This window comes from Malus sylvestris, chromosome 10, assembly GCF_916048215.2.
Source record: "Malus sylvestris chromosome 10, drMalSylv7.2, whole genome shotgun sequence".
Taxonomy (NCBI): Eukaryota; Viridiplantae; Streptophyta; class Magnoliopsida; order Rosales; family Rosaceae; genus Malus; species Malus sylvestris.
In genome coordinates this window covers 6,306,861-6,325,633 of record NC_062269.1, presented here as the reverse complement: position 1 = coordinate 6,325,633, position 18,773 = coordinate 6,306,861, and the positions used below count along the sequence as shown (strand labels likewise).

Here is an 18,773-nt window from a genome sequence, read left to right as displayed (position 1 = left end):
GAAAATGTCATTACAAAAATTTCTTCAAGTTAACATCAAACTTTTCAAAAGATGACAACATAGGTTCTTGCACACAACCACGTTAAGTAAAATTTAGCAATCTATGACAATTTCTTAGTTTTATAGTGTGTGTGAACTTGAGCACTCAATTCAATTGGCAATGTGGGGAGAAGACCAAAATCTTTTAAGAACTTATGCTAAACATTCATCCTTCCACATAGAATACTCTCAACAAAACAAAACTAGTGTTACTACATTGTGCACTCGTGGTTTGGAGCCTGGCTGTAACTGTTTTGTGTATCAACTTTAACATGAGCTGGATGAGCTTTGTACTTAACATGCATGTCACATATGGTACATATATATTGAAGAAAAAAATAAGTGAAGATCGAACCCCATTTGATTTAACATGTTGCAAGAAGTGAAAGCAAAGCTGTATGGTTTTGTGTCGAAGTGGAGTCCTCAAGAATCTCGGGTTACTCCATCTTTCACGGTTAATCTTTTTGAAATGATTTAGCATCGAGTCAAGCAGAACCCCATATGTTATGTCAAGGTTGTTCTTAACAGTTTGAGTAATTAACAGAGGAAATATATGGTGGGGTATTTGAGTCATTTCATGTTTTGTACACATCAACTAAGGTAGTTAGATTTGTTAGATTCCTTAGTCATTAACTTTGACAGCTGTTAGAAGCTTTGACAACTACTATAAATAGAGTTGGATACTAATGTAATTGTTGATGATTTTGCTTGGATAATACATCAGCTTCTTTTGCAAGTTTCTATTTCTCTCTTTCTCTGCGATTTCCATAGCTTCATACTTTAAGCTTTTCTGTGCTTTTATGGCTGAATCTGCCATAGTTATGATGGTATCAAGAGCTTAGATTTGGTGAATCTGTGAAGAGGATCCTGGCGAGCTCATCAAGCTTTGGAGTTTGAGGGTTTTTTTTTTGCCAAGGATTTGTGAGGCGGTGGTTTTTGCTTTCGGCAGAGCGGTGTTGGTTTCGGTCTGTCGTTGAAGAATCAGGTTCTATTGCTTGATTCTTGTACTTTTCTGGTGAATATTTTCTGGAGTTTGTGTTCAATTTCATGTTGTGGCTATGGATCTGCGATTTGTTACTGTGAGAAATGTTAGGGCACGAAGCCTATTGTGAATTGAATCTTTCTGATTGATGAATTGATGATTATTTTGAGCACGAAGCTCCTTACTGTTTGGGCATGAAGCCTATTGTGAATTGATTCTGTCTTATTAGTGAATTGCTGATTGAATTGAGCACGATGCTCTTTACTGGTTGATACTCTGCGAATTGATTTAGCACAAAGCTCTTCGTTGTTTTTTTTTCATAGAATCTTGTTGTACAATTTGCTTGATTGTTTTGCAATCTTGTGAAAGATCTTTGTTGATACAATTGCAAGAAGTTTAGTTATGAATACGTTAAAAGTAGAAAGTTTGCTTGGTATGTTAACCATTCGGCTGCAAGATGATCATTTTGTCAAGTGGTCATTTCAATTTCGATCAGTACTTGAGGGATATGATTTGTTTGATCACTTTGATGGCACATTGGTGTGTCCACTGAAGTTTGTGTTCACTGAAGATAATGGTATCACTACTGAGATTACAGCAGCATACAAGGAATGGATTAAACGAGACAGAGCTCTTGTTAGTCTTCTTCTTGCTACGTTAGGTGACGAGGCAGTGGAATATGTTGTAGGATGTAAAACTGTATATGAAGCTTGGATGAATTTGCAGGACAAATATTCTACAGTTTTAATAGCAAGGGTGAATCATCTCAAAACTAAATTGTTGACTATCAAGAAAAGATCTGATAGTGTTGAAAAATATATGTTGAGGCTTAAAGCTCTTAAAGATCAACTTATGGTAGCAGGTGAAGTAGTGTCTGAGAATGACATTATTGTTGCTTCTCTTGCTGGTTTACCAACTAAGTTTAATATGATTCCTATTGTGATTGTGGCTCGTGAAACTCCTATTTCTTTGAAAGAATTTTGAGCACAATTGTTGGCAGCTGAGAGAACAGTTGAAAATTCACAGTCTACTTTGAATTTTCCCATGTCAACCATGTATTGTCAAGGGGAATCCTCTAATGCTCATTCCTCACACGATCAAAGAGTTTCTCAGTATTTCTCTGGTGCCTATGGTTTTGTCACTAAAGCTCATAATTCTTCTAAAAGTAATGCTCACAGACCAACTGGCGGCATTGTTTCTTAGGCTTCTCTTGAAGGATTTATTTTGAAAAACATGTTCATTTGAGCAACATCATATGGCATGCAATTAACAATTAAAGGCGGAATCATGCTTGCATGTACTCAAAAACAAAACATTACCATGAAATTCAAAGCCTAGTAGATTGGTGAACCAATAATCAACTCAAAACAAAGTGAGTTGAAATTAATACCTTTGTAGATTCCTCTTTGCATAAGCAAAGGCTAATCACCCAAAGAGATAGGGGCCTTCATTCCTTGCTTCTTAGATCCATGGATTTGGATGGAAGAATAGGTTTCTCCAAGTTCCCAAAATAGGGAACCTCTAAGTCTCTTCACCAAGGTTTGATTGTAGAAGAAAATGAGTGACCTTGGAGTAGTAGGATTGCTAGATGTACCCTCCAAGGTGTTAGCTTCTTTAGAGAGAAAATGGAGAGACTATTCTCACCAATTTTCCCCCAAAATAAACCCTTAATCACTTAATGAATATTTTGTTATAAAGTCATTTATATAGTCACTTCTTTAAGTGACCTAAATAACCAAAACCCTAATTCATCACACTATGGCTTGCCATTTAGGGGATTTTGGGCTTTTGGGCTTTAATGAATCTTCATTCATTAAATTGTCATACAACTTAAGTTAATGGGCTTGACGTTCGAAGCCCATTGGGCCTTAAGGTCCAAAACTATCCCGAAGTCTTTAACGAACTTATTCGTTTGATTAATTAACATATTAATTAATCCTTGCCATAAATAAATGATTAAACCATTTAATCATTCTTACTCATTTCCGTTTAATCTTCAATCTCCACCTTTTATGGTGTGCGATCCATTAGGTTCCTTTTAGCGAGGTAGTGGGCGATTAAAACCATTTTACATCGATTGTGAATTGAAACTATTTTCAATTCTCCCTTTAGTGATTACACACGTTTAGGGCTTCCACAAACCATGAGTGACACCTAGCAGCATATCATGGTTACCCAAGCTAATCAGAAGAGGATAGAGAACCTATTCAGTTTGGGATTACAAATGCAATACGGTCCTTCTCTAATGTAATACTCTTGTCCACATTGTTTGGTATGATAGTTTATTTATTCATGTCTACTATCCAATGTGATTCGTGTGCTTATATGATTTCCTTGAATGTGATTTGGAACGCATTCCCTAATCTCATTCATACTCTGGCCAGAGATTTCAAATCATATCATAGAGTATTCTCCCTCAACTGTTTGAAGGTTAGAGATCCCTTGTTGCGCATTCACTTGTCTCCATAGCTAAGTGGCTTAACCCCAACGATGCCGTGGACACCCCGAGGGGGTGACTTTGACATAATCAAAGATCAAGGACTTAACCACAAGACAACTGTGATGCCTCAGGTCAAAGGACTACTTTGCATTATCCCAACCATGAGTTCTCATGTGACATGGAATATAAGAACTCTTCGTTGATCACGTTCAGTGAACTCATTCTCTATTGAGCACCTACGTACTTGTCTTGATGTCACACACACCAATGACTCGAGACTAATCACTCTCCCTGAGAGAAGACATAGTACGTACTGATCTTAACGGACTGTCAACGTCCAATTGGCAATCCTATGATCAGGAACATTTAGGATGTGTCTACGAAAGAATGGTCTCATGAATCTAACTTCATTAGATTACATTCTCCCAATCACATATTCCTTGGACTTTATCGTTTAAGCATATAACATTTATATGAGACGGCTCAAACAATAATTTATGCCCTTTATATGTAAAACTAGATTAGTTTAACATGTGAAATGTCCGTAAAGTATCATCACATGATTGGCTTTAGGGCACATTTCCAACAATCTCCCACTTGCACTAGAGCCAATCAGCTTGGTCATCTTGATGATACCTCTTCTGTAGTCATTTCATAAATGGCTGAATAGTAGGCCTAGACAGTGGACATCTATATGTGTTATCCATAGAAGCAACCTTGAGAATAACGACGTCACCATTATACATGATTCTCAATCATGTGGTTCAGTCTCTCATTTGAGTTCGGATCTTGATGAGACCTTGATTCCCAGGCTTAAGCTATCGCCCCATTAGTGTCATACACTTTCTGGTTGGAACCGAATAGAGATTTCATAAATGAACTTTCCCATCCAAACAACATTGTTGTAAACTTCTATATGGCAATATATCTTGCATTCATAATGGAACACACTAAAGTCATACTTTAATGTTTCCATCCAAATATCTCTTTAGTCATAATAAAGAGATATCTGTTTATCTCTTCATTCATAATGAAGAAACATCCAATGATGGATTAGATTCATAATCTAATACATTTACGCTTCCATTACGTCACTTTGATTCTTCCTCGATCTTTGAGGAATTTATCCTTTAGTATTTCTCAAATACTTAAGGACTCACTTGACAGTTGCCATGGTTCTGATCCTGGGCTTGCACTGATATCATCTTGTACCGTTCTAGGTACAACTCATATCAATGTTTTTCATACAATATGAAATACATAAATCACCTTTCTGCGTATGCATAAAGGATTCAATTTACGCATTATTTCTTTGGGAGTCAAAGGGTACGTTCCCTTTGAGAAGGGCAACTTGCTAGTCTCACTAGAATCGTCCTTCTTATTGAAGTTTATCATCATATGAGAAACTTCCTAGCATCCATTGTCTATTATTAGGGATTGATATAATCCAATTATATCATGAAATATATCATTATAGATTTCCATCCCATGTATATAGACTATATCTCCCATATACATTCTATCGTTTATAGAATGCTTAAAGTCATAACTTTAACGAAGAAGCTTTCTTTTCATTTCCAAAATTAATATATCATATATATACTTAAATTTTAGGAACATGATTAACTCCCACTAATCTTTTGTAAAACTAGTAAACAAAAGATTCATTTACATCTTTATGAGAAATCAAACGATTTGATCCTTTTCTCATAAAATGCAAATAGCTCCCACTAACTTGCTAAGATCCATGATGGATGGATCTCTACAACTTACATGTCTTGTGATTTATAGTTTTAGACATATATTATCAAGACTATCTTAATAATGGTTTCGGAAACCCATATTATGTCAAAACATTGAATCACCATTTAGTTGTAGCTAGCAATCTTCGAATTAATTGAAACCAAGACTATCTCAAAGATGGTTTCTTCAAAGTCAACCATTCTCTTTGATTGTAGTCACCTTAAGCTACCAATTAGCTTGAAGGTTTCATTATTTCGAGTCAAATGGTACTTTACCATTTTCTTGAGTATATATCGTATATGCACTCAATGTAGTCATAAGGATTTTCATTCTTATCGACTACCTTGGAGCTTGTGGTATAGGAACTAGGTTGTTATATTTGTTGATTACTTTCTTGTCTCTCAAAGAACCCATTCTTTGAGTTCTATCTCTCGTTCATTTGCATCTTAGGCAAATCACATTGTAGGATTACAATGAACTACCTAACAAAACAACCTTTGTTAGTTGGTTTATAGAAGCGATATCCAAAAGTTATTTTAAGGATATCCTACAAGATTGTTATCAAACAAATATTGCTAGTTAGCACACAACCCCAAATCTTTAACATGCTTAAGATTTGTCTTTCTTTTCCAACTACATCTTATGGAGTTATGAAAATTTTGGAAGATCTTCTAATTGACAATCATATTGTTTTAGAAGTATATATCCTATATATGGGTAATAGATAACATCTAACGAACTAAATCTTATTTGAGTTCGTTCTTCTCCTAATGGAGAAATACATTATCTTATGATGCTATTTTCCTTGATATCTTTCAAGGAAACTCATCTAAAGTGTTACCTTTCCTTGGATCAAATCTAAGGAGGTAAATACTTTGGATATCTTACTCATCTATTTACATTTCTTGAATTCTTTGAAACCTTTTGCAAAGTATTCGGACTTGTGTTTATTCAAAATAAACTATAGTCCAACCGAGAGTGATCTTCGGTGAATGTCATATAACATGAGTAGTATTATGTTGTGGACAAGTGCCACTAACATCTAAGTGAATTAACCTCAACAACTTTGTGATTCTTTCTTCTTTCCAAAAGAATAAAGATTCGAACATTTCGCCTCTATACAATTTTAACAAGAAGGTATTGGATCCGGATCTAACGATCCAAAGCATCCTTGTTTCACCAACTCGTAACTTATGTTTTTAGAGGTATCACAATTTAGTTGGGATTAGTCACTACCTTGCAACCTTTTGGGTTTTAAGCATCATTATATTCTAAACAGTTAACACTACCATATCATCTCTACTATAGAGACAATCAATTAGATTACTATAATCCAATTTCTTTGGTAGTTCATATGAGGAAGTAAGTACTATCTGCTTTCGCAGAGATCTATATCTTATTCACGTTCCGTATGTGAAGCACCTTTTCTTCTCTCATATATCTTCTACTTCTTATTAGTCACACTTTTACAACGATTTGTAAAACATAGTTACTAATACGGAATCATACATTCAAGTAGAAGAACCAACTGTTTTGAACTATTCAAGAACAATTTACAACACCTTCGAAAGGTGTGTTCTTGACACTTGCAAGACATTTCTTGCAAATACCCCTTCCAATGTCCATCATTTCATAAAGAAAGTTTGTTCCCTTGGAGTTATTTATCTTCTTTATTTGACTTTCACCTTTGACTACATTAGTCATGGTCCCTAAACTCCCACTATCTCTCTTGAAACCTTTTTCAATTGTGTTATACACATCAAACAATTTGGAGAGTATGTGGTTATTGTTCACTACATAGTTTACCATAAACTTAGTGAACCATTAGGATAGGGAAACAAAGGTGAAGTCCTTGCCTAGTTTCCGTCTCGTTAAGTGGTTTAACACTTCAACACTCAATGATTCAAAATCATCATAAGTCCATGTTAATGGACTATTTTTGTCAACCAACCATTATGTTCTAAACATAATTACAAACTTTCAAGAGTTGTACAAGGCAACTCTCATTTCTTCATACAACAATTTGTAAGTGAAGAATCATGGCACATAAAGTGTCCATGCCCTTGTGCTTACTTCTCAAGTTCTTTGTTCAATTAACAAAGAAATAAGCACTAAGTGTTTGTATTGACTAAGGGTTGTTCAAAGCAACTCTTATTTCTTCATACAACAATTTGTAATTGAAGAATTATGACATTAAAAGTGTTGTCCTCTCTATGATAGACCTTTTCTAACATATTCTTCTAATGATACATTATCAATAGGAAGATTGTGAGGATGAGACTACTTAGGTACATTTACAAGCCATTAAAGACAATCTATGGTTTTGTAGTACCAAGTCCGTAAACTAAACGTTCGGCTTTTATTTGTCAAGTGTTGGATAGCGTTTGCAAATATATTGGTAAACAAATACATAACGTATATAAATTGATTGATTTTAAGCCATTTGATTCGGGTCTTTAAATCAAATAGCATCACCCACTATTTTTGGCAAATTCCATATCCCTCATTGGAATTCGAGAGTTTTGGATGAAACTCTTAGTAGGTTATGGGAGACTCACTACTACCAAGCCCACCTCAGAATTATATCATGTTGGCTAGCGTTAATAATAATGAGAGAGTACGCTTACTCATTTGCAACAACCTCTTGCAAGTACCCATCTAGTTTGGCCTCTAGAAAATGATGCCTCAGAATTATATCATGTTGGCGTCATTGTACTTAGTTAAGTCATTCCCACCATGCCTAGTTCGTGTAGGTGTTCAAGCATAGCCTCAAAATTATATCATGTTGGCTAAACTCGTTGCCTACCTCACTTCATCATGTATGTATATAGAACTCCTCCTGAGTGTAAGCACGCACTTTGTACTCCCCCATTATAGGGTGAAGCCGGTGTACGAGTCACAAACAATCGGAGCCTACCACGGTGGAAGGCCACGAAAGAGTGTTCTAAGCACTCTCCGCTTATCAACTTAATATTGGTTTGGTTGAGGGTTTTAGGTCTCATCACAAATCAATATACATTTTAATCTCTATTAAAACAATTTTGGTCCTATTACAACTATTGGTCCATATGATTGTTTTAGTTGTACATAATACTCCCACTATGCTTTTAAAACGGTTTTTAAAGCAAGAGTATATGTTACTACTAACATAAGGTTTGCATTCATTTGATGGACTACATAGTTGCCTTAGGGCCTTAGGATGACTATGAACCTTTGTTTAGATTCAACACGAGCCTTGTGTTGAATCTCGGTCTAGGGATGGAGATTGATTTTAGTTACGCGTTTAATCACATTAAGGCGTGTTGTCTTAGGGGCGTTGGACCCAATTACTTCATTTTCATGCATATCATATAAAGCAAGAAAGAAATACTTCAAAGTAAAGGATGAGCTTATGCTCATTACAACATTTGCATAAAACAAATTACCTTAAAGTAAAGAAGGACTTATGCCCTTTTACAACATTTGATCAAATCAAATTACAACCAAAATCTAATCTACACATTCCCATGGTTCAAACAAATTTGAAACGCCTTTCACATAGCTCAATTATATTAGGCTTAGGTTCATAATCATCCTTTAATTAATTAACGCTTTAACTAATTAATTGAATGCAACATTTTCATTTGGTTTTTGTATCCATAAAATTGATTTAAGTGGAGCTAAACAAAATGAAAATCCAATTCTCATTTAAAGAGACAAAACAATTTTGTTCTCATCCTATTTGGGCCATCATGCAATAACCACAACTTTTTGGGCCATATTGCGAAAACATAAACTTTTGGGGTCACTTTGTAAAAACACAAAAGTCACTACTTCATGTAAATACAACTAGAACCCAAAATTTAAATAAATTCAAAACTTCATTAAAGGAGCAAAACAATTTGTCCTTTAGCGTTTTTAGGCCTTAACGTCAAAACGTAAACTTTCGGGTCAAAGTACAAATACACAAAAGTATCAAAACTTTATGTAATTGCATAAAAGCCCCAAAAATACCCTATTTTATTAGGGTGGCCGGTTTTTAGGGATAAAAAGGAGTGGTGGATGTTTTGATTTATTAGTTTTGTCAAAAACAATCAAGTAGTGCTTTCACCTTTCATAAAAATAATATATGTTTTGATGATTGATATTTCTTTCATCATTTATACAAATATTTAACACTTTAAATACTTTCATAAAAATAATATATGTTTTGATGATTGATGTTTCCATCATCATTTATACAAATATTTAACACTTTAAATACATGATAAATCATTTGAAAAACATATATCATAAACTTTATGAAACAAATCAAAACTTTGAATCAAAACACCAAACCTTTTTGTTCTTGGCAAGAACATCAAGAACAATGAAGAACATCCATGAAAAACCCAAATTTTTCCATGAACCTTTTTTCACCCAAAAACATTCCAAAACCATTCTTACTTAAGGGAAATAACATCTAACCAAACTAGGGTACTTAGGGATTCCAAAGAACACATTAAAACACTTTTAACAAGTCAAACAAGAACCCAAAATTCCACCCTTTGGATTTGGCCGAATTTTCCCAAAAGCATGGCACCAAATTTTAGCTCCAATATTCATGCTCATATGAACAACATCTACAACATTTGAGATAGCAAATTTTCCAACAAAATTTACTTTCAAAGAAGCAAGAATAAAGCTTGTAACAATTACAACTTTTAAATCACAAACTTATGAACTACAAAACCCAAAAGGATTCACCAACTACTAGACCTAGGCTCTGATACCACTTGAAGGATTTATTTTGAAAAACATGTTCATTTGAGCAACATCATATGGCATGCAATTAACAATTAAAGGCGGAATCATGCTTGCATGTACTCAAAAACAAAACATTACCATGAAATTCAAAGCCTAGTAGATTGGTGAACCAATAATCAACTCAAAACAAAGTGAGTTGAAATTAATACCTTTGTAGATTCCTCTTTGCATAAGCAAAGGCTAATCACCCAAAGAGATAGGGGCCTTCATTCCTTGCTTCTTAGATCCATGGATTTGGATGGAAGAATAGGTTTCTCCAAGTTCCCAAAATAGGGAACCTCTAAGTCTCTTCACCAAGGTTTGATTGTAGAAGAAAATGAGTGACCTTGGAGTAGTAGGATTGCTAGATGTACCCTCCAAGGTGTTAGCTTCTTTAGAGAGAAAATGGAGAGACTATTCTCACCAATTTTCCCCCAAAATAAACCCTTAATCACTTAATGAATATTTTGTTATAAAGTCATTTATATAGTCACTTCTTTAAGTGACCTAAATAACCAAAACCCTAATTCATCACACTATGGCTTGCCATTTAGGGGATTTTGGGCTTTTGGGCTTTAATGAATCTTCATTCATTAAATTGTCATACAACTTAAGTTAATGGGCTTGACGTTCGAAGCCCATTGGGCCTTAAGGTCCAAAACTATCCCGAAGTCTTTAACGAACTTATTCGTTTGATTAATTAACATATTAATTAATCCTTGCCATAAATAAATGATTAAACCATTTAATCATTCTTACTCATTTCCGTTTAATCTTCAATCTCCACCTTTTATGGTGTGCGATCCATTAGGTTCCTTTTAGCGAGGTAGTGGGCGATTAAAACCATTTTACATCGATTGTGAATTGAAACTATTTTCAATTCTCCCTTTAGTGATTACACACGTTTAGGGCTTCCACAAACCATGAGTGACACCTAGCAGCATATCATGGTTACCCAAGCTAATCAGAAGAGGATAGAGAACCTATTCAGTTTGGGATTACAAATGCAATACGGTCCTTCTCTAATGTAATACTCTTGTCCACATTGTTTGGTATGATAGTTTATTTATTCATGTCTACTATCCAATGTGATTCGTGTGCTTATATGATTTCCTTGAATGTGATTTGGAACGCATTCCCTAATCTCATTCATACTCTGGCCAGAGATTTCAAATCATATCATAGAGTATTCTCCCTCAACTGTTTGAAGGTTAGAGATCCCTTGTTGCGCATTCACTTGTCTCCATAGCTAAGTGGCTTAACCCCAACGATGCCGTGGACACCCCGAGGGGGTGACTTTGACATAATCAAAGATCAAGGACTTAACCACAAGACAACTGTGATGCCTCAGGTCAAAGGACTACTTTGCATTATCCCAACCATGAGTTCTCATGTGACATGGAATATAAGAACTCTTCGTTGATCACGTTCAGTGAACTCATTCTCTATTGAGCACCTACGTACTTGTCTTGATGTCACACACACCAATGACTCGAGACTAATCACTCTCCCTGAGAGAAGACATAGTACGTACTGATCTTAACGGACTGTCAACGTCCAATTGGCAATCCTATGATCAGGAACATTTAGGATGTGTCTACGAAAGAATGGTCTCATGAATCTAACTTCATTAGATTACATTCTCCCAATCACATATTCCTTGGACTTTATCGTTTAAGCATATAACATTTATATGAGACGGCTCAAACAATAATTTATGCCCTTTATATGTAAAACTAGATTAGTTTAACATGTGAAATGTCCGTAAAGTATCATCACATGATTGGCTTTAGGGCACATTTCCAACATCTCTACCTCAGTTTCATCAACAAGGGAATAGGAATTTTCAGAACAATAAAGGATATCAGAATAATGGAGGCAACAATGGAAGGCTTAACAATATGTCCAGATACAATGGGAATAATAATGGCAGATTCTCTGGCAATTCAAATGGTTTCTCTGGAGGTTCAAACAACAATGGTTTTTCTGATAGTTCTAAAGGAGGTTTGAATTGGCAGAATTGTTACTTAAGGTATGATGCCAACTCAAGCTCAGCCCCTTCAGTTCTAGAATGTCAAATTTGTGGAATGAAAGGTCACTCTGCTCTCAACTGTTACCACCAAGGAAATTATGCATATCAAAGGGCTTAACCATTTTCTTCTCTAACTGCTCTTACTGCACAAGCTCAGCAAAACTTTGCTTCTTCTTCACAACCAAATTGGGTGCTAGACACAGAGGCTACACATCATATGACAGCTGATCTGGATAATTTGACACTTGTCACACCTTTTGAAGGCAATGAAAGGATCACAGTGGGCAATGGAGAAGGTCTACCTGTTGCCAATATTGGTTTGGGTTCTCTTTTAACTTCTTCCAAACCCTTAACTCTTCAGATGGTTTTACATGTTCCTCAATTAGCAGCTAGTTTATTATCTATGTATCGCTTATGCAAAGATAATCATTGCTATGTTATACTTGATGAATTTGGCCTCTGGGTGCAGGATAAGGCAACAAAGAAAATTCTACTAAGAGGAATGAGTAGTAGTGGCGGCTTGTATTACATTCCTCAGCAGCATTTTTTCAACTATTCTCAACTATTAAATAAAACACCTCAAGCTCTTTTGGGACAACTTGTGAAGACTTTTATCTGGCATCACAGACTTGGACATCCTACAAATGAGGTTCAGTTGAAAATGTTGTAAGAATCTCAAATATCTGTCTCTTTAGATAAAAGTCCACATTTATGTTTAGCTTGTATTAGGGGTAAGATGACTAGACAACCATTTCCTTCTAAATGTAATAAGTCCAGTGTTCCTTTTGAGAAAGTGCATACTGATGTATGGGGACCCTCACCCACTGTATCTCTTGAAGGTTACAGATATTATGTAATCTTTGTAGATGAATGCACAAGGTTCACTTGGATTTTCCCTCTTGTTAATAAATCTGATGTCTATACTGTGTTTGTTAAGTTTCATGCATTTGTTGTGAATCATTTCAAATTCAATATTAAGACTCTACAATCTAATGGAAGAAGAGAATACATGAGTAGAGTCTTTAAACAATTTTTGGACACAAATGGATTTTCCATCTTGTATCTTGTCTATATACCCCTCAACATAATGGGTTGGCGAAAAGGAAAAATAAGCATATAATTGAGATTATCGTGACATTATTGAGCACTGCAGGATTACCTCAAAAGTTTTGGTTCCAAGCTTGTAGTCATGCTGTGTTTTTTAATAAATAGAATGCCTTGCCAAAACCTAGATATGATTTCTCCTTATCTTAAGTTGTTTGGACAATCTCCATCTCTGGTTTCCTTGAAGGTCTTTGGTACTGCCGTCTATCCCTACTTAAGACCTTATAATGCCAATAAGTTACAAGCTAGAAGTGATGAATGTGTGTTTTTTTGGGCTATTCGGTTGGTTACAAGGGATTGTTGTGTTATAATAGGAATACAGAAAGGCTACTGTTATCAAGACATGTAATCCATAATGAAAGTGTGTTTCCTTTTAAAAAGTCGCCATCTTCTTCTGTTAATGTTTCTTTGCATGTTATATCATCACAGAAAGAGTTACCAAGAATGGTATCTGTTGTGTTGCATGGTTCATCTGAACAAACTAGAGAAGTAATTGGTGAAAATAGTCAATCTATGGATATGCATTTTATTTCATCTTAGCCTTCAAGTTTGTCTCCAAGTCAAGCACAAGAACCATTACAAGATACACAAGCTACTACTCTACATCAATCTCATTCTTCCTCTCAAGTGTTGCATGTCCATGCCCTAGACCAAAATCAGGTATGTTCACAATCTTTAGCTGACAATATTTCTTTTGAGCATGTATCTTCTTTATCACCTATGCTTGCTACTTATGACAATATCTTTAATTTTGAGGCTCTATCTCCTGTTATACATACTTCTTCTGGGCATAATATGGTTACATGATTAAAAAGTGGAGTTTTGCAAAAGAAAGACTATTCTAGTTATTATGCTTATGCATCAGATAATCAGGTGTTTTCTAGTACTCATGATGATGATGTGATGTTCTGTGGATTCACTGTTGTTCTCAACATTCATGATTCATTAGAACCTTCTCATTATAAGCAAGCTGTTATTTTTTAGGACTGGAGCAATGCTATGAAAGAAGAGTTTGAGGCTTTACAGAAACAAGGTACTTGGGAGTTAGTACCACCTCCAGTTAACAGAAATGTGATAGGGAGCAAATGGGTGTACAAGATAAAGAAGGATCAAGATGGCAAAGTATCAAGATATAAGGCACGTTTAGTTGCACAAGGATATAGTCAAGAACAAGGATTGGACTATGAAGAGACTCTTAGTCCAGTGGTAAGACACACAACAGTAGGGTTGGTTTTGTTATTGTTGCTATGAACATATGGGAATTGAGGCAATTGGATGTAAAGAATGTTTTCCTTCATGGAGAGTTACAAGAAGAAGTTTTTATGAAACAACCTCAAGGTTTTCAAGATTCTAGGTATCCTAATCATGTGTGTAAGCTTCTCAAGTCATTATATAGCCTTAAACAGGCTCCATGGGCTTGGAATGCCAAGTTTACAAGTTATTTACCTTCCTTAAACTTTCAGTCATCTCATTTAGATCCTAGTTTGTTTGTGAAAGTGTTTGGGACTGATGTGGTCATCTTGTTACTATATGTTGATGATATTATCATCACAGGTTCTTCATCTCAACTTATTCAACAAGTAGTTAATGATTTGGGTAGTGTTTTTAATATGAAGGACATGGGAAAGCTTACCTATTTTTTGGGACTTTAAATCACTTACAGAGAAAATGGAGATATCTTCATTAATTAGTCAAAGTATGTGACTGACCTTCTCAATAAGGCAAGAATGGTGAATTGCAGACCTTGTTCAACTCCAAGTAAACCTCATACTCAATTGCTTAAAGACGAAGGGGAACCACGGTCTGATCCAACAATTTACAGAATTTTAGTTGGTGCATTGCAATATCTCACCTTTACAAGGCCTGATATTGCATATGCTGTCAACTATGCTTGCCAATTTATGACAACACCAACTAAAGCTCATTTCTGTTTGATTAAAAGAATCCTCAGATATTTGAAGGGTACGATACAATGTGGCTTAACTTACTATGCTCAAGGAGAAATGGATTTACTTGCTTATAATGATGCTGATTGGGCAGTGAATATAAATACAAGGAGGTCTACCACTGGTTACATTGTTTTTCTGGGCTCAAATCATGTTTCCTGGCAATCTAAGAAACAAGGAAGTGTCTCTCGAAGTTCCACTGAGGTTGAATATAAAGCCTTATCTAATGCAGCAGCGAATGTGGCTTGGATACGATTAGTTCTTAAAGATGTTCATGTTTTTCTTCCTTCAGTACCTTTGATACTTTGTCATAATCTTTCTACCTTATCGTTGTGTTCTAATCCAGTATTTCATACTAGGATTAAACATTTAGATACAGATTTTCATTTTGTTCGTGAACGAGTGCAAAAAGGTGATCTACAGGTTCAGTATATTCCCACTGAGGTACAGGTTGCAGATATGTTAACAAAAGGGTCACATAGTCCTTTGTTTGTTCATCATTGTTCCAATCTCAGACTAGGATATCCCAGCTAAGATTGAGGGGAGTATTAACAGAGGAAATAAATGGTGGGGTATTTGAGTCATTTCATGTTTTGTACACATCAGCTAAGGTAGTTAGATTTGTTAGATTCCTTAGTCATTAACTTTGACAGCTGTTAGAAGCTTTGACAGCTACTATAAATAGAGCTTAATACTAATGTAATTGTTGATGATTTTGTTTGGATAATACATCAGCTTCTTTTGCAAGTTTCTATCTCTCTCTCTCTCTCTCTCTCTGCGATTTCCATAGCTTCATACTTTAAGCTTTTCTGTGTTTTTATGGCTGAATCTGCCATAGTTATGATGAGTGAGAATGTATGTCATAGCACCTTGCATTGCTCTTCCAGTAAAAGCCTTCATCTGTTGATTAATACTATTGTATATCAGAAGAAAGAGAAAAAGGGGAAAAATTCCTGCATAAGTACAATGAAAGGGAGTTGAACGGATGAGGACTTACTGCAGAAAATTTACGCCTTTGAATCCTATCAACTTATGGGGACAAGAACGGATAGGTTTCTTTCATGACTAACTTTCGTCTCGATTCAACTTGAAAACATTCAGAAGTTGGCTTTTATATGTTCCTTAAACATACTTTGATCACATTGAATAGAAGCATCACTTACTGTAGTATTATCTTCGCAAGTACTGAGAGAAATCGCTAACCCACCATTCGTACTTTTTCTAACACCAGATGGAGGAATATTTTCTTTCCAAGCATTCCTGCAAAACAAGTAAAAAGAAAACGTATGTCACAGTTAATTATAAAGGAGAAACCTTCTAGAGTTATGGTGAGATCACATTGCATGCCGCTGTGGTATACGGACAGTATTAATCTCTAGAATACGGATTCGATGCCCATGCTTTCTGAATTGTAAAACTTGAATCACATTTATAATACATGTTGTGGTATTACTCTTGTAATCGTACAAGTATGAAGTCACAGATTGAAAGTAATTTTTTTAAGTGAAATGGAGAAAGATTAGGCGAGATTAGCTATCCGGCAATGGTCGTGTGCGAGGCATCTACATTTGGTACGTTAAGAATAGAGTAAATGATCTCGTACTTGTAATCGTATAAATTCGAATTTAAAGATTGAAAGTACTTCTTGTATATGTAACTCACAGTTTATGGTTGTACACGTACTCCAGATCAAGAATCGTTCCATTAATGTTAGAAGCATCAACGATAGCGAGGAGTGTAACACCCTCCTTGAGTGGCCGAACAATGGTTTCATTAATATCATTGTCAAGGACAATTCCTTCTTTCATAAAATCAACAGGGCAAATGGTCTCGTCGAAACCATCAAGCTCATCGTCTTTGAAATCAGACTGTCGTAAGCCATGCCCTGAGAAGTAGAACACCAACGAGTCTCCCCGCTGGCAGTCCTCCACAAGCCATTTCAAGGAATTCTCTATGTTTTTCTTTGTGGGAATCCGCTCTAGGTCAAGCGGATCATCTTCTGCATTCATTGATGATTTGAAAACGTAAACATATTATCTTAAAAAAGCACAAATATCTTCTGCATTCATTGAATGGTTTGATAGTATAAAAATACTATATTATGAAGCACAAATAATATCAAAAACGCTCTCTCCAGCAAGATATTGTCCGCTTTGAGTCTGGCCCGCACGGTTTTGTTCGTAGGCCTCCATTCCCGAAAGATCTCGTTATGAGAGATAAGATGAAGTTCATCACCTTTCCTCACCCAAACGATGTGGGATTTAATGCCAACGCAGGGTCATCACAAATAACCACTTCTTTTATCTTTTCCCCCCTTTTCTATCTCATTTCATCTTTTATTATTGGCTTCTCTTTTAACCTCTTTGCATAATCTTGGATACCAATGTTTTCTAATTGACGAAAAATTATACATGTAATCAGCAAAGGCTTATAGGATTACGATCGATAAATAATTAACTTGAGTAGCTAATTAATTAATAATTACCCGAAAGTATGCGTATGCAGTTGGCAGGAAAACCCAAGGTTTTGATCAACAAGTCTTCCATGTTCATCACATCATTATGAATGCCTTTGAGATTGTATTTAAGGTGCTTGTATGTCAAACCGCAAAGAAGTGCACGCCTGTTTGGTCGTGATCCACTGGGCACTGGCTCCTCCAAGCGGGAGGAGGGAAACACATCGGCATCCCTGTCCCTGTATAAAATTGCTTGAAACTATTACGACCTGAACTACTAGTACTAGAAGAATTGTTTCGTGATGATTCCTTGGTTTGGAGGCTATGATACTCGCCTTTGTGATCTCCACGAACATAACTACTAGTTTCTCCTTGTGTTTCTGCAGCAGCACCGTAAGTCATTACATAACCGCAGAGGCATCGTTGCTGTGTGCCATACAGGGGCAGTTGAACCCATTGCTTGCATTTATGGCAAGATCCTTTGTTTTTTATGTAAGATGGCTTGAAACTATTAACACTTGAACTACCAGTACTAGAAGAATTACTTGATGGTGATTCCTTGGTTTGGTAACGCCTGCTAAGCCCTCTCTCCAGGCTATGATGCTCACCTTCGTGATCTCCACGAACACGACTAATAGTTTCTCCTTGTGTTTCTGAAGCACAACTGTAAATGATTACATTACTGCGGACGCATTGATGCTGTGTGCCAACCAGCGTCAGTTCCTTACAGTTAGGGCAAAGCATTGGTGCTGTGTACCACCCAGCGTCAGTTCTTTGCAGTTAGGGCAAGCGATTGTTTTTTCTTTTAGTCATGATCATCCATGTCTAACATAGATCATTTTTTTTCGGCTTCATGTATAATATATATCTCAAAGCTAGGCTACAAAGCCAGTCAAGCAATATCTATATATAGAAGCTTAGCTACATAGGTAAGCATGATACAACGAGCTAGGTGGAAAGGGATAGCTTTTATATCATCTGGGATTTTCAATAATTAATTGTTAAACCAATAACAACGATAAAACGTAACCACCAATGCAATCCACCATTTATCTAGAAAATTCATACATATTAATTTAAAGGTAAAGTGTGAATTCATTAATCTGTCCAATTACTTAGCAGCATATGCATGGCCATGCATCTTATGCTTATTCTGAGTCATGTAATAAAAGGAAGAACTAGATGTCCTACGAATGGCTGATTTAAACATGGTATAGACAAGAGCCCCTATCATGGGATTTGATTTACTTTAATTTAAACTTTATATT

General features: G+C 35.7%; 1 protein-coding gene across 1 annotated transcript; it reads right to left on the bottom strand.

Annotated features, from left to right (window-relative positions):
- Positions 1-251: 251 nt before the first annotated feature.
- LOC126585704 (metacaspase-1-like) lies at positions 252-18,422 on the bottom strand. Its single transcript, XM_050250190.1, is given in 7 exon segments — positions 252-367; positions 370-576; positions 15,902-15,950; positions 16,205-16,310; positions 16,713-17,049; positions 17,536-17,727; positions 17,730-18,422. Coding segments are annotated over 7 exon segments (1,527 nt in total). The 5' UTR covers positions 18,250-18,422.
- Between the last annotated feature and the right edge of the window lie 351 nt (positions 18,423-18,773).